Source organism: Candoia aspera, chromosome 13 (genome assembly GCF_035149785.1).
Source record: "Candoia aspera isolate rCanAsp1 chromosome 13, rCanAsp1.hap2, whole genome shotgun sequence".
Classification (NCBI taxonomy): Eukaryota; Metazoa; Chordata; class Lepidosauria; order Squamata; family Boidae; genus Candoia; species Candoia aspera.
Window position 1 is genome coordinate 9,475,337 of NC_086165.1, and position 15,775 is coordinate 9,491,111.

The following is a 15,775-nucleotide window of genomic DNA, read 5'->3' on the forward strand; positions in this document are numbered from 1 at the left end:
ATATATGTTTAAAATGTCCAGTCCCTGCTTTAGCAGCTGAAATGCCAGATAATCAGTGGGGAGAGGTGATGACAAAACCACTCCATTTCTTCCTGCATGGAGAGATCTGGCCTGGAGGATTGGGAGGAGGGGGGAAGCATGGTCTCCCCATCTGACCTGCAAACATAGCACCCAATTACTAGGCTAACCATATTTCCTTGAGACAAGAACGGGACATTGGGATGGCAAAACAGGACGGGGTTAAAAACAGGACATTGGGATGGCAAAACGGGGCAGGGCTGGGCGACGGGCTGAATCAGCAGGCAGGAACTTCTCTGGTTTTCTCGGGCTGGGACACTTTGGATTCCTCTGTTTGCGAGAGGCAAGGCTGGGCTGGAGAGTCTAGGGAACGGTTGTCCCCGACAAGCCATTCCTCCCCTGGCTGTGCTTTTACGTTCTTTTCTTCCCACTGTTTCAAGGCAGGAGCCACTGGCTCACCCTTTGATCACCGCTTATCAGCTGATCCTGTTTTTTTCTTTTTAGGTTTCCCGCCAGGTTGAGCTCTGCGGCTTTTTTCCTGCCATTTCTGCTGAGCTCCCCCTCCTTCCACTCAAAGTCAGACTGCATTCTGACAGATTCGCAGGAACTTTCAAATTTTTAAGTAAGGTTTTCAAGAAAATGGGACAAAATGGACATTTATATTAAAATGACAGGACAGTCTGGAAATGTTAAAAAAAACGGGACTGCCCCATTCAAAACTGGACATACGGTCAGCCTACCAATTACTGACTTTATCTACGGGAGTTAGAATTAAAGCAGCAAATGGTGATTCTCCCACCCACCTTCTTATTCGGTGCGACTAATATGCCCAACTATCACCATGCAAATGATAAGCCAGACCTTAATAGACCATTACTTACAATATCAAAATACAAGTGTGCATAATTGACTTGCAAATATTTATGAAAGCTAGCAAGCCAACTAATTCAATAGAACCATAACTCGGCATTTCGCCTTTCAAGAGCCAGTCATTATTCCTAGACAGATAAAGTCTGTGTCCTGAGACAGGCGAGTGTATTAGCATTTAATCCTTAATTACATGCATTGCTGCAGTGTTGAAAAGGGGCATCTGAACAAGACATCCAGGAAGCAGCTAAAGGGTTCTGCTGTTTGCATGCTGCCAATTTTTTTTCCTTGGATTGCATGAGACACTTTCCTGCCCCCTCCCCCCAACAAAGTAGGAAAAATTGAGTTTGGGGAGGTGGAGGCCATCCCAATCCCTTTCCCATTTTCAGGGGTGCCACCATATTGACTTTTTTGACCTGCCACATTCCTGCCTTCCCTGTTTAGCCAACCCAATCACCGCTGAGTTACAGGCCCTGTGCCATGAGCGTATCTTCCTTTTTCAACTCGGTTCCGAATCCTCTAAACGACCTTCACTCCAAAAGTTCCTTCCAAGCCTGCGTTCAGATAAGGCAAACGACAGGGTCGCCAAACACTAAAACATCGCCAGAGCTGAAGACTGAGCAGAAAAAAATAAATAAATAAAGCCAACAACGATGCCACCCGCGGTCAACGGTGCACGAATTCCAACGTTCCCCGTATAAAAGCTCTTTAAGCCAGCCCCTAAAAGGACACAGCACTAGTTGAATCTCCTCCAGCTTCCGAATTTTTCCTCTTCCCCGGCGAAGGGCTCTGAAGAACCCGAAAGCTTGCAGAGTTTGGCGGCGCGGCTCCCTGCGCCAAACTCCTCTGCCGTCCAGCCCAGGCGAGGAGAACTGCGGCCGGCTGATCCCACGCCGCTTCCCAAAGTCATTTCTTTCCTCGACTTTAAGCCTCCCTCCCTGCCTCCCTCCCTCTCAGGCCGCAGGCCCGACCAGGCCTTCCCAGCGGACTCACATGATGCTCCAGCAGCCCCCAAGCCCGTCTCCGCCCGCCCGCCCGGCCCAGTGTGCCGCTCCAGCGTTGCAAGATGCAGCCAGCCGAGCATCGGCCGAGAAGCCGCCGGGCGCCCTGCGTGGTCGCGCTGGGGCTGGGGCTGCTCTGGGGCACCGGAGGCCTTTCCGGGGGGCTTCCTGCGTCGGGCGCGAGCGCTCAGCGCCTCCGCGAGGATCCAGGTAAAGCCGGGCGAGTTCCCCTTTCCCTCCGTGTCCTGCGCGCACTTTCCTGGGAAACGGGGTCCTTATGGAAGATGGGAGCGGGGCTGTTCCCGGAGCGCGAGTCTTCTGGACTCGTCTCCTTGGGAACAAGTTGTACTCAGTGCAGCAAAGTTGCTCTCAGGAATGTCCACGCAGGTACCCGAGATTAATTGTGGTGGTGGTGGTGATGATGATGCATGGATTATGGTTTAAATTAACGGGACGTGGACCGCAACTAGTAGCACTGATCATGAGTATGCTTTAAGGCATAAAAGGTTATACTGAATCAGGATTGCTGCTCTCAGAGCTTTCATTCCAGAGTGTGTTTTGGACGGCCTGGTGCCCCCTTTGGGATCATTCCCAGGTCGGAGATCCTCTTGAGATACAGGTGCTTGGTTTCTGCAGAAGAGGCTCTACCTGGAGAAGTTCAGTCTTGTTTGGGGGTGCCACGGAGGGTTTTTAGGCTGCTCCACACTTTCTGCTAATGGGTGGGAAATGACTAGGGAAAGGACCCACCCTTCCGGGGATGATAGGCGTAGTGGTGGGAGAGGTCTGGGCATCCTTTCCTCCCAAGAGCAGAAGACATTTTGGAGAAAGCTGCTTGTCAGCCTGGTGAGGTAGTCCAGACAAGAAGCACACCCAGAAGTACTAGCTTTAACTTTATTGTAAGGTTACATTAACAGAATCTTGAAAGTCTGAAAGTACATATCTCCCCCCGCCCCTTTACAGTCCAAGAAACTCGGGAGGGTCCCTTCTGGGGGTCCCTTTTGCCACACCCCATTCCTTCTGCAGGCTCCTGCCTCTTATCTGACTATTGCCTGGTCTGTGGCTCTTCCTCCTGTCTGCCGAGGTCATTCCCACATACCGTTCCACTGCAAGAATCAAGCTGTCCTCTAGATGGCAGGAAAGTGCCAACATTTTTATGGCTCCTTGCTGGCATCTCCTGGTGGTCGGGTGGTTTGCAATGCAGATCTGGCTGCCCTAATTTAGGAGGCGAGTGAGTGCCATAAGCGATTGCAAAAGGAAGTGTGAGATCAGCAATGGGAGACGCCCCGAGTCGGTCCACCTCCCTCTCTTTCCCTTCACTGCCTCCAAAGCAAAGAGCAAAGGGACGTGAGGTCCTGCCAGATGAGACCTTGGCTGCATCTGGCCCTGAAACCTCAGCCTTTGCAGTACCGAGCTTCTAAATGTGTGTGAATGTGTGTGCTTCCCAAATAAAAATAAATGATAAATAAATGATAAAACAGCTGGGCTTGGCAGAAGGATCTGAAACGCCAACCTCACTTCGGGCTATTGTCTCCTGGGGTGTTACAGCCTGCAGCTTAAGAACCCTTCCACAAACCCATTCTTAAAGGAACTGCAATTACCTAATTAACCTAATTGCCTGAATTCACACACCACACTAATCCCCAAATGAACTGCCTGGGGTCACACGATACATAGAGAAGCCACCCAGCAGCTTCAAATCACACGGTACAGAGTGGGCTTTTTTGTCATACAATCCTGCTGCTGCATATATAGAGGGATCCTGCTGTTTCATTTGCAATCCCCTCCTCGTCGCTGTTGACTTGCTTTGGCCCAGGGTTCTACTTCTCCTGCCGGAATTAGTTGAGACTCCTTCAGTAAGGAGAAATATTTCTAGGGTGGGCCAATGTGCTTCGTTTTTTTGAGCTAAGTCTTTGCTCTTCCTGCCAGACGAGAGGGAGACCATCCTTGTCACCTCTGCATGTCCCACCAGTTTTTCAAAGTAAATCTATTAGAGCAGCCGAGGTGTGCTCTTTGTGAAATTAGGACTTCCTAACCCTTGCTTTGCAGAAAACAAAAGCCAATGTATTCTCTCCCCGTCCTCGGAATTCCCAGAAGGGTTTTTTACTCCGCAAGAACGAGAAGAAGGAGGCGTTGTGATCTATTTCATCATCATTTTTTACATGTTCCTGGCGGTGTCCATTGTCTGCGATGATTACTTCCTCCCAGCCTTGGAGATGATCAGTCACAGTAAGTCCCCGGTGGGTCTGCAGGGGCTGTCAACCATAGGCTGCCTTGTCTCCTTCGCAAAACCAAATTGCTGTTCAAGATAATTCTGTTCACAATGCAACGGCAGTTCAGAAAAAGTTATGCAGCGTTTTGTGGCTTATTGTGGGAGAAAGGATCCGGAGCACGGAGCATTCTGGCTAGCAGAGAATTCAAAGATTATCTCTTGCGCTCAATCGGAACTGAACAAATGGCGTCCTTTGTGGAGTCAAAGTGCTGGAAGTGTATTTATCGCCTCTGCAGATAAAAAGGATTTGGGAAAGCTGCTATGAAATGTGTTCTGGAGAAAGTTAAATTTCTAAGAGCATATTGGCAGCACCCAAATAATGTGCTAAGCCATGGCTAACTCCTTTCTTTCTTTGTTATTTCAATTTATATGGCCGCCCATTTCAAATACATGACTCTGGGCAGCTTACCACACTTACAAAAACTATATAAAAGAACAATATAAAAACCATGCTTCAACCATGGTTAACTGAGTCCCCCCAACTGACTGGGTTCACATACACAATGGCTGATACATTAACCACATGGAGCCAGTTCTCACAACCTGCTAGGCTAAAATGTGGTTGACTCGAAGAATTAAAATTCCAGTCTGCTTTTCTTCACTACCCAATGGATTTCTAGGGTAAGTTGCCATTACTTTACTCTAACCAGTGTTTCTCAACCTCAACAATTTTAAGGTGTATGGACTTCAACTTCCAGAATTCCCCAGCCAGCCATCTTAAAAGCTCCCAAGGTTGAAAAACACTGCTCTAAACCATAGTTGGTTTAACCGCAACTTATTGAAGACTGAGCTGGATCTATGCAACATATTAATCCATATGTTTGCAGATCACAGTGAGCAAATTCACACAACACACTGAGCCAAACCCAAAGAAGTGCTATTATGGTTTCCTGCAATGTATAAACTTGGCCACTTGAATGAGAGGGATACTTTCACTCCTTTTCTGTTGTATGAATATTACAGGACAGAAAGCTGTGTGAGACTAGATCGGATTGCACATCTTCTCTGGTTTTCAGCAGCAGCTCTCTGAAAGCACAAGCCATGATCTTTCCCACCCATGACCTGACCCTTTCAGCCGCAAAGTCCAGGGTTGGCATCAGAGGCCTTCTATGCTAAATGTGTGCCCTACCACTAATTGTTGTTTATTCATTTAGTCGCTTCCGACTCTTCGTGACTTCATGGACCAGCCCACGCCAGAGCTTCCTGTCGGTCGTCAACACCCCCAGCTCCCCCAGGGACGAGTCTGTCACCTCTAGAATATCATCCATCCACCTTGCCCTTGGTCGGCCCCTCTTCCTTTTGCCTTCCACTCTCCCCAGCATCAGCATCTTCTTCAGGATGTCCTGTCTTCTCATTATGTGGCCAAAGTATTTCAGTTTTGCCTTTAATATCATTCCCTCAAGTGAGCAGTCTGGCTTTATTTCCTGGAGGATGGACTGGTTTGATCTTCTTGCAGTCCAAGGCACTCTCAGAAGTTTCCTCCAACACCACAGTTCCAAAGCATCAATCTTCCTTCTCTCAGCCTTCCTTATGGTCCAGCTCTCGCAGCCATATGTTACTACGGGGAACACCATTGCTTGAACTATGCGGACCGTTGTTGTCAGTGTGATGTCTCTGCTCTTAACTATTTTATCGAGATTTGTCATTGCTCTTCTCCCAAGGATTAAGCGTCTTCTGATTTCCTGACTGCAGTCAGCATCCGCAGTAATCTTCACACCTAGAAATACAAAGTCTTTCACTGCTTCTACATTTTCTCCCTCTATTTGCCAGTTATCAATCAAGCTGGTTGCCATAATCTTGGTTTTTTTGAGGTTTAGCTGCAAGCCAGCTTTTGCACTTTCTTCTTTCACCTTCATCATAAGGCTCCTCAGTTCCTCTTCGCTTTCAGCCATCAAAGTGGTATCATCTGCATATTTGAGATTGTTAATGTTTCTTCCAGCAATTTTAACTCCAGCCTTGGATTCCTCAAGCCCAGCATGTCGCATGATGTGTTCTGCGTACAAGTTGAATAGGTAGGGTGAGAGTATACAGCTCTGCCGTACTCCTTTCCCAATCTTAAACCAGTCCATTGTTCTGTGGTCTGTTCTTACTGTTGCTACTTGGTCGTTATACAGATTCTTCAGGAGGCATACAAGATGACTTGGGATCCCCATACTGCTAAGAACTTGCCACAATTTGTTATGGTCCACACAGTCAAAGGCTTTAGAATAGTCAATAAAACAGAAATAGATGTTTTTCTGAAACTCCCTGGCTTTTTCCATTATCCAGCGGATATTGGCAATTTGGTCCCTAGTTCCTCTGCCTTTTCTAAACCCAGCTTATACATCAGGCAATTCTCGCTCCATGAATTGCTGAAGTCTACCTTGCAGGATCTTGAGCATTACCTTACTGGCATGTGAAATGAGTGCCACTGTTTGATAGTTTGAACATTCTTTAGTGTTTCCCTTTTTTGGTATGGGGATATAAGTTGATTTTTTCCAGTCTGATGGCCATCCTTGTGTTTTCCAAATTTGCTGGCATATAGCATGCATTACCTTGACAGCATCATCTTGCAAGATTTTGAACAGTTCAGCTGGGATGCCGTCGTCTCCTGCTGCCTTGTTATTAGCAATGCTTCTTAAGGCCCCTTCAACCTCACTCTTCAGGATGTCTGGGTCTAGCTCCCTGACCACACCGTCAAAGCTATCCCCGATATTGTTATCCTTCCTATACAGGTCTTCTGTATATTCTTGCCACCTTTTCTTGATCTCTTCTTCTTGTTAGGTCCTTGCCATCTTTGTTTTTGATCATACCCATTTTGGCCTGGATGGTTGTACTGATCCATTTAGTTTTCACAGCAAGAATACTGGGGTGGGTTGCCATTACCTTCCCCAGGGATCGCATTTAGTCTGACCTCTCTGTCATGACCTTCCCGTCTTGGGTGGCCCTTCACAGTTTAGCTCATGGCATCATTGAGGTGCTCAAGCTCCAGCACCACGACAAGGTAACAATCCTTTGCTGAAGACCACTAATTAATTCAACCTCACTCTTCAGGATGTCTGGGTCTAGCTCCCTGACCACACCGTCAAAGCTATCCCTGATATTGTTATCCTTCCTATACAGGTCTTCTTATATCCCCATACCAAAAAAGGGAAACACTAAAGAATGTTCAAACTATCAAACAAGGTAACGATCCTTTGCTGAAGACCACTAATTAGAGTCCCCCAATAAACGAGTATGAATTCTTTACTGCAGGTGGACCTCAAAGCAGGACCTGGATCTATAATCAAGATAATTACATACTATAAAACTACTCTGCTGCTTGATGTTTGAAACTCATCGCCAATGGCATCTGCAGCAAGAGGTCAAAAAAGCCAAGATGACACCTGTGCAGGAAAAGAGGAAGTGCTTTGACTGCACTTTGCCACCTTGGCTTTTTTGACACACACACACACACACCACACACATTCCACCAACACCCCTGCCCATCTCCCCTCCTGTTGCTTTACATGACTGAGTCTACTCTGAGCCAAACCATGGTTTTTCAACCATAGTTTATTGACTATGGTTTCCCCTCCCTCCAGTGAAGGGCCCTTAGGCTGACTGAATTATAATTATCATTCATGGCTCCGTTTTTAGTCCTATTATATCGATGTCTTGTAAGTTGCTTGGAGTCACTGGAAATGGATGGGCTATACGTTGAAGTAATAAAAATAAATAGAGCAATGAAAATGTTATGCCTAGATTTATACCCCTCCCTATAACTGCATGTGTCTTTTCTCCTGTCCCCATTGATCCTTCCTCTAGGTCTTGGCCTCTCTCAGGACGTTGCGGGAGCAACGTTCATGGCAGCTGGTAGTTCTGCTCCTGAATTAGTCACCGCCTTTCTTGGTAAGTCACACTTTCAACACCACACAGGATTGTGTTCAGTCTTTGCAAGAGCAAAAGTGAGTTCTAACAAGCGATGCTTCATTTTTAGGTGTTTTTGTCACAAAGGGAGATATCGGGATCAGCACCATCCTTGGCTCTGCCATCTACAACCTTCTTGGCATCTGTGCGGCTTGTGGGATCTTATCTAGCATGGTACATGCTCTCTTTTATGATTCTGTTGAACCTTCCACTCCCTGCAAAGGCAAATTAACTTGGGGCCAATTCAGTATACTAGCCAGGTGGGATGTAATCAACTGGGGGTAGCAAAAAAAGTTTAGCACAGGAGTTACTGAGATCTGGGTACTTTCAGGAAGTTGATGGCTAGAGAATATAAGTCCTAATCCACATTGCCTCCAGTGGTTTTACGGCAGATAGAAATATGTTAGGCTAAGTAGAATGAAGCTGCTTTCTGGGTATATTGACATTTTCAGGGCATTTTTCAGATGAAATTTGGAACACGCCAACCAAAGCGTGGTTGATGGAAGTCCTGGGGGTCAATGGCTATTAGTCATAATGGCAGTGGGACTGCCTCTGAAGGCCATCTGCTGAGTGACTAGTGGGCTTCCTTTTGTACTTGATTGACGCCTGGAAGAACAGACTGCTGGACTAGATGGGCCCGGAGTCCAATCCAGCAGGGCAGCTCTTATGTTCTTGAAGCATCCATTTGTTAGGAACACTTGAAAAGGCTCACGAAATCCAAATGTCTTACTGCCTGAATTGTATTCTCCAGGTTTCAAATCTGTCTTGCTGGCCGTTGTTCAGAGATTGCTTGGCGTACATTATTAGTGCCGGGGCAGTTCTTGCCATGATTGTTGACAACCAAGTTTATTGGTAAGTGTTCCATGAAAGTACTGTCTCCCCTCCCTTTATTTTATTCAGATAAAACAGCACAGAAAGCAGAAACTGCTAGTATATGCACTGTAGATAGTTTAGACAACTTGTCACCATCCTTTTGCTCTTCCACATCATCTTTAGGGTGCATGGTTGGTTTAAGAAGTGGGTTAATCAGTTACTTACACTTAAAGGCACACTTGAAAATATTTTGAGGGGTTCTGATATGATATTATGGGAAATATTTAAGGATTTTATTGAAGTCTTATTCTTGTAAGCTGTGTTGGAGATTTGTAAGGCAGAGTATACTTTTGCACCAGGGAGGGGAGGTGACTAGAAATGATCAATATTTGTCTCTTATAATATAAAGACTGGTGCGCCCTCCTTCACTAGCCTGGTAGTCACATCATACTAAGCAGGGCTGCAACTGCGGGGGCGGGGGGAGCAGGTCATGTGCCCCAGGCGCCGCCCTGGGGGGGCACCAAAATGGGCGCAGAATCCATGTTTGCCCCAGGTGACACAGACCCTAGTTGCAGCCCTGATACTAAGCCACAACATATTGGATCTGATTCTGACTTAACATGTGAACATTGTGGTTTGAAAACATTCCTTATGGTGTAGTATGTTGCATGAACAGTGACTTATTCAAGAAACCATGAATTAAATCAATTGTGAATCTAGCCCCAGCATCAAAAAGTCACTTTTCTTAAAAATGTTTTATTTAAACCTTGATCAAATAAACCAATTTTATATTCCTTGATTGAAAAGTTGATGTCTTATGGATTTGCTTGTAGATAAGGGATGGGTTATGGGAAGAAGAGATATCTGAGTGTAACCTTATAGGGGGTGAAGAGCTACCAAACTTGTTTATACTTGTGATGAAAATTGGAAGTCACTTGTTTATATATTACTTATCTTTTTTATTTCACTTTTTCCTTATTCTTTTCTTTCTTCTTCATTTTTTCTTTCTTTGCACTTTTTACTCTCTTTTTACTTTCCTTTCTCTCTCTGAGTTTAGTTTGTATTAGTTTTTATTACTGTAATTAAAATCTTCAGTAAAAAAAATTAATGAAAGATGTTTTACTTTTCCTAAAGTTTTGAGGATTTAATCAGTTAAAAAGGCAGTGGTTTTAACTGGTGGAAAGGCCAAGGTTTTGCACATAATCTGTAGCAAGAATAGCATGCAAAAATTTTGGGACTGCATTCTTGGAATTACAGAGAATGTCTGTGTGGTGTCATGGATTAGCAGTTGGACTAGGACCAAGGAGACCCAGGTTTGAGTCCTGCCCTGAACCATGGAAACTCAATGATTTATTTTGGACCAGTCTTCTCTCAGCCTAACATAATCTCACAGGGTTACTAATATGAGGATGAACAGAAGGAAGAATCCCACATAAGCCACGTAGAGCTGTTAAAGGAAAAGTGGAATATAAATCTAACAAAATAAATAATGCACATACTGTAGAATGAAGAGATTGTTCCTTTAATACCATCTTTAGTTTGACACATATAAGAAGTTTCATTGTAATGGCCTCTAGGCAGGAAGAAACTAAAGCCCCTTTTGAAAATGAACAACTTGAGTGGAAAGACATGTTTAAGTTCTTGTGATCGGGCACTCATTCAGCTGGCAACAATTATAGGCTTTTCAAGAAGGAAACTGTATAGCTGGAAGAGAGCCAAAGTAGGCAAATAAAACAACCAGGAAACCAGAAAGGGAAGCAAAAGGGTACCATTTTTATATTTAAAAGGGCAAGTGTGATTGTGCATGAGATGGATAATAGTTTGGAAGAAAAAGTGGGTGAGAAATGTATTTCCATCACTCCTAAAAACCTTATCTATCAGGGCTGTAGGTATACAACACCATGAAGCTTTGGCATGCTATTGTAAAATATAGCAGGGTTCAATACTTTGGTCATGATTTCATACTTTGGGTGACCCCACCGCTGTGTTTTATAATCATATGTGTAACTTAGTCTGTTGTGTAAGCTTAGTGAATTGTAGTTTACTCACAAAGGCATGTTTAAACCAACCATGAAGTTGTGAATCCAGCCCCCGTCCCCATCGTTTTCACCCATCCTTGGTCCCAGTTCTTTTCAGTCATGTTTTGAAAGTGTTGCTCTAGAAGGGAGGATTGTAGCAAATTGCATATTCCATACATGTCCATTAATCTCACTTAATAAAATTGCCTATTTAGTCATCTGTCACTTCTAGCTCCGACTTGGAAACAAGATAGAGGAAAATTTCTAAATCTCTGCAAGGAAATACTTTTCAAGCATTATTTGGCCACCTATGTTCCTTTGGGACAAAAGAAAAGTGCTCTGATGTGCCATAATTCTTTGCATTGAACTAGTAGTCCAGCATGTGGAGTACAGTATGATCTCTAGATCAGAATGGACAGCTAGCTCCCAAGTAGGCAATGTTCTGAAATCACAATGCTATGCAGAGGTTGCCACCTCCTTATTCAGATAGGTATTTTAGCAGAAGATGATACAGAGCCCTCAATCTTTCATCCCACTCCTCCACAGCTGACTGCAGTGGCAGATCGAGGGCCTGAGTCATCCTGAATGGTTTTTGTGTGGGAGGAGCTAATTGCAACAAAGAATAATTCTCCAACCACAGGTGCACTCTGTGTATCTCCTGCATCTGGTTCGTGCCGGGGGACCTTGCGGATGTAGTGAGAACACAGAGCAAATGTTATAGTGACATCTGGCCAGTTTTGATGCAGACTAGATAGAACTTGATATGCTTTGACTTCTTCTGGTCATTCACATCTCTTTGGTCCTCCTGCACAAAGCCTGCGATCAGAAACAGTTGGAGCTATTATAAAGGCAGGCACAGAATATAGTGTTCTATCATTAAGCATGTGCCTTGGCATGAAGAAGTCCCAATACAATCTGTGGGAGCATCTGGAAAATACATGCGTTCTGAACTCAAGAACATCTGCTGAGTGCAATGGGCAGTGCTGAGCAAGATACATTGACTTGCTTCATACGACAGTCTTGTCAAGCGTTGTTGCTGGATAAGCTGCGACTGTCTGCATACACATCAAACCAAAATGGATGGGTTCATACGACCTAAGCCCCAAACCAATTGCTCTCTTTCTTTAATACGGTGTATAAACCCTGCTCTCATCTCTGATGGAAAGCATCATTCTGCACACTGACTTTCAAAATCAATTGTTCTGTAGAAAGATACACAATGCAGTGTCTCAAAAAAAACGACCACCCACCGTGAACCTTAATGGGCACTGATACGAAGTTTTTACTTTGTCTTAGGTACGAATGTGCTTCACTCCTGTTAATATACGGAGTCTATATTTTAGTACTCTGCTTTGACATTAAAATCAACCAATATTTCATGAACAAGTTTAGTCCTTGCTGCACCTGTTTTTTGGCGACTGTGGAAGAGGCTGAAGCCCAGCCGCTGTCTGGATGGAGGGAGGAGACTGGACCACTTGTTCGGCGACAATCAAGGGCAGACAGCGACGTTTTTTATGAGTCTGACTACACTCAACTTTCAGCAAGCTTACACGGACCTGATACAATTCCCGAAGGTATTTTTACCAAGAGCCCTTCTAGACGGTGTTGCAAGAGCTGCTAATATACATATCTTTGAATCCTAACCCCCAAATTAGGAGGCATGTAGTATCTCTTTTATTCATTTTCGTATTTTTCAAATGCCTGAAATAAATTTTAGACCCAAAGGTGCCTAAACAACTGGTAACAAGTGTGTCAAGACTATGCTGTGATTAGTTTGCAGAAAGAGAAAGGTGGTGGTGAAGTGTACATTTTCCCCCGTTCACACACTGGCTCTTGAGATACCTGTGGGGCAAGCCATAGACAAATACCTACTTTTTGCTTGTAGTTGCATTGTTGTTTAATTTCTAAGATGCCTTAACTTTACTGTAAGACAGCAGGAATCACTGCAAATTTTCAGATTTTTGTATAGAGAAAAATTTACTGGAATAATGAAGCCCTATGAATTTGTAAGAGAGATAACTCTGTAAAGAACTAAAATAGCTGCATTTATTATCAGGAAAACTGCATTTTTTTAAAAAGCATCAGGATCTCATTTCTTAAACGGTTCTTGTCATCTGACAGATCTTCCAAGTGTGTTTACCGTGCCTGAAGCAGATCTGAAGAGAGTTCTGTGGGTGCTCGCCCTTCCCATCATTGCTGTTCTTTATTTGACGATTCCCGACTGCAGAAAACCGTTTTGGAAAAAATGGTTCATGTTTTCCTTTTTCATGTCAGCAGTGTGGATTTCTGCTTTTACGTACATTCTGGTATGGATGGTAACCATAGTGGGTAGGTTTACAACCTAATTGTATTAGCCTGCCTTCTACATCCAACACAGCAAAAGCATATTAAAACACAGAACTTGTTTTCAGTGATGCTTCCACAGAGATCCCACTTAAGAGTGCAGAGTAGAGGTTAAGAGTTGATGCCCGATATTCACATAATACTGTTTGAGGGTTGGGCCCATGTCTAGAGCACCCAAGGGTATGTTTCTTAACAAGGAATCACTTGGGTGTTGTGCCAAGCCAGTCTGCATGTTTCAAAATATATGACCATTTTGAATCTGGTAGCTCCCCTTAGTTCCTGGGGAAGGTGACCTGCATCGTCAAAGTCTGAAAGGTTTTATTTGAGCATCTAATGCAAACTACTGCAGGAACAGACTCCTGCTTAACATAAAACCATTGTGATAGGATTATGTAAAAGGAAAACAAAACCTGCTACCCTCAGACACTGACAAATGGTATGTCCCGTTAAAAGAGCTAATCTGAATGGGGAATGTTTAAAGCAAGTAAACAAGAAACAGGCAAGTATCAGAATGGGGCATGTTTTAACTGGGTTACTGAATAAACCACAATGGCTGGGTTTACACAAATAAAAAAAAAGTGACTTAGAATGGTGCATGAACTCTGTGTTCCTTCAGCCCAGTATTTGCTACACTGACAGCATCGTGCCAGACTCTTCCATACCCCTCCATTCAATGCTTTCCCCTGAATCTTCAAGAGAAGGAACTAGAGGCCCTCTGCACATCAGATGCCATGCGCCACTGGGCTACGGTCCTTGGCCCAAAGACCCCACACTTGCCTGCAGCTCTGGACCTACAAGGAGCCTATCCACAGATGACTTCAAAACCACCTTTAGATTGTTTCTTATCTATCACTATGCAAGTAAAATAAATAGGAAACAAGGGATGGGTAATAAATTTAGATTTTGCCTTTAAGAAGTGAGCTACTGTCGGCTCTATTCAGTTTTAGGCATAGGAAACAAGTAAAAACTTGTAACTCACATTAAAATACATTTTACAGTAGTAAAGACTGCATTTCACCACTTTCTACAAACTAAATGCCTACCTTTTCATCTGAATTTAGTTTTTAGAGCAACGATTGTCAGCAGACTCTACACCCCTCCCTCTATGGGAATGCAAGGGTTTTTTGTTTTTTTTCTCTCCAAGAGTAGATTATTGAGAGAGGTTAGTGCCTCATGATTTCAAACAGCCCATGTGATAAAGATGACAAAGTAACTGAAGGGATTAGGCTGGTTGTAGCTACTCCAAAGAAGGGTGCTGGTTGTCAAGAATAGCAGGCTTCGCTGGTATTTGAAGAAAAGGTTACAGAGCCTTTCACAGTATTCAGTGACCAAGTTTTTCAAAGCTAAAAAGCTTCCTCTGTTCAGCTCATGCAGTTGAGGGGTTGCCTGTTTTCTGAATAAAATTACAGCTTAGTTCAGCCTTTCTCAACCTTTTGACCCTGGAGGGACCCTTGAAATATGTTTCAGGCCTCAGGGAACCCCTGCATATTCATGCTCAAATATAGGCTACAAGTTACAAAATATATTTGTTTCATGTGTAGGCCTGTATATATGCACTAACAGTGTTCTTAAACTAAAAATAAAGACTGCAACTTGCCTCTTTAATTCATTCTTGAGGAAATGAGACATTTGCTTTTGATTTTTCCGGTTACAGGGGAAACCCTGCACATTCCCGAAACTATAATGGGCCTTACACTACTAGCAGCTGGAACGAGCATCCCAGATACAATTGCCAGTGTCCTTGTGGCTAACAGAGGTAAGCCCTTTGTGTCTGTCAAGCTGATACCACTGCAAAGTCAGCAGCCACATGATGAAATGGGGCATCTTTTCCAGTTTTCGGCATGTAGACACAACATATGCTGTGGTTAAATTCACTAAATAAGCTAACTACATTCAGAATTGCAAGTATTCCTTCCAATTATTTTACCTAAAGGTTACTGGGAGGAGGCCACTGCCTCCTGTTCTACTTGGGAAGTGAGTGGTCCCTGTTAAGAGACAAAATACTAATTTCACTCTATTTTGGATAAGCCCAGCAGCGTCATTTTTAACATTGATCTGAAGGCTTTTTCAAACTTGTTAAGAGCACATTATGGTCTTATGGACAAGGTATAGTAGGTGTCTTTTAAGCATAAAATACTACAGTAAATTTCTTAAGGTTGACACGTTTAATGTGTTTTGTCTTACAGGGCGAGGAGATATGGCAATGTCGAACATTGTAGGATCCAACGTATTTGATTTGTTGTGTTTGGGGTTACCTTGGTTTATAAAAACCGCCTTTGTTGACCCATCAGGTCCTGTGCTAGTGAACAGCAGTGGACTGACTTATACTGCCATTTCTCTCATTTGTTCCATTGCTTTTATTTTCCTGGCTGTTCATCTGAATGGTTGGAAATTAGACAAAAAACTAGGAGCTGTTTGCCTTCTGATGTACTTAGCCTTTGCCATATTATCAATTCTGTATGAACTTGGAATCATAGGGAACAATCCTATAAAGAACTGTGGCAACTAGTTGGTTTGGCTTTTGGTTTTGTAAAAGATACCATAATGAAAGGGTGTGT

General features: G+C 43.9%; 1 protein-coding gene across 1 annotated transcript; it reads left to right on the forward strand.

The window, feature by feature from the left end:
- Window positions 1-4,030: 4,030 nt before the first annotated feature.
- Window positions 4,031-15,726, forward strand: SLC24A5 (solute carrier family 24 member 5). The gene is made up of 8 exons (XM_063314175.1): window positions 4,031-4,112; window positions 7,942-8,025; window positions 8,114-8,217; window positions 8,795-8,895; window positions 12,171-12,448; window positions 12,996-13,202; window positions 14,872-14,973; window positions 15,404-15,726. The coding sequence occupies exons 1-8, from the start codon at window positions 4,046-4,048 to the stop codon at window positions 15,724-15,726; spliced, it is 1,266 nt and encodes a 421-aa protein (XP_063170245.1). The 5' UTR covers window positions 4,031-4,045.
- Window positions 15,727-15,775: the final 49 nt, after the last annotated feature.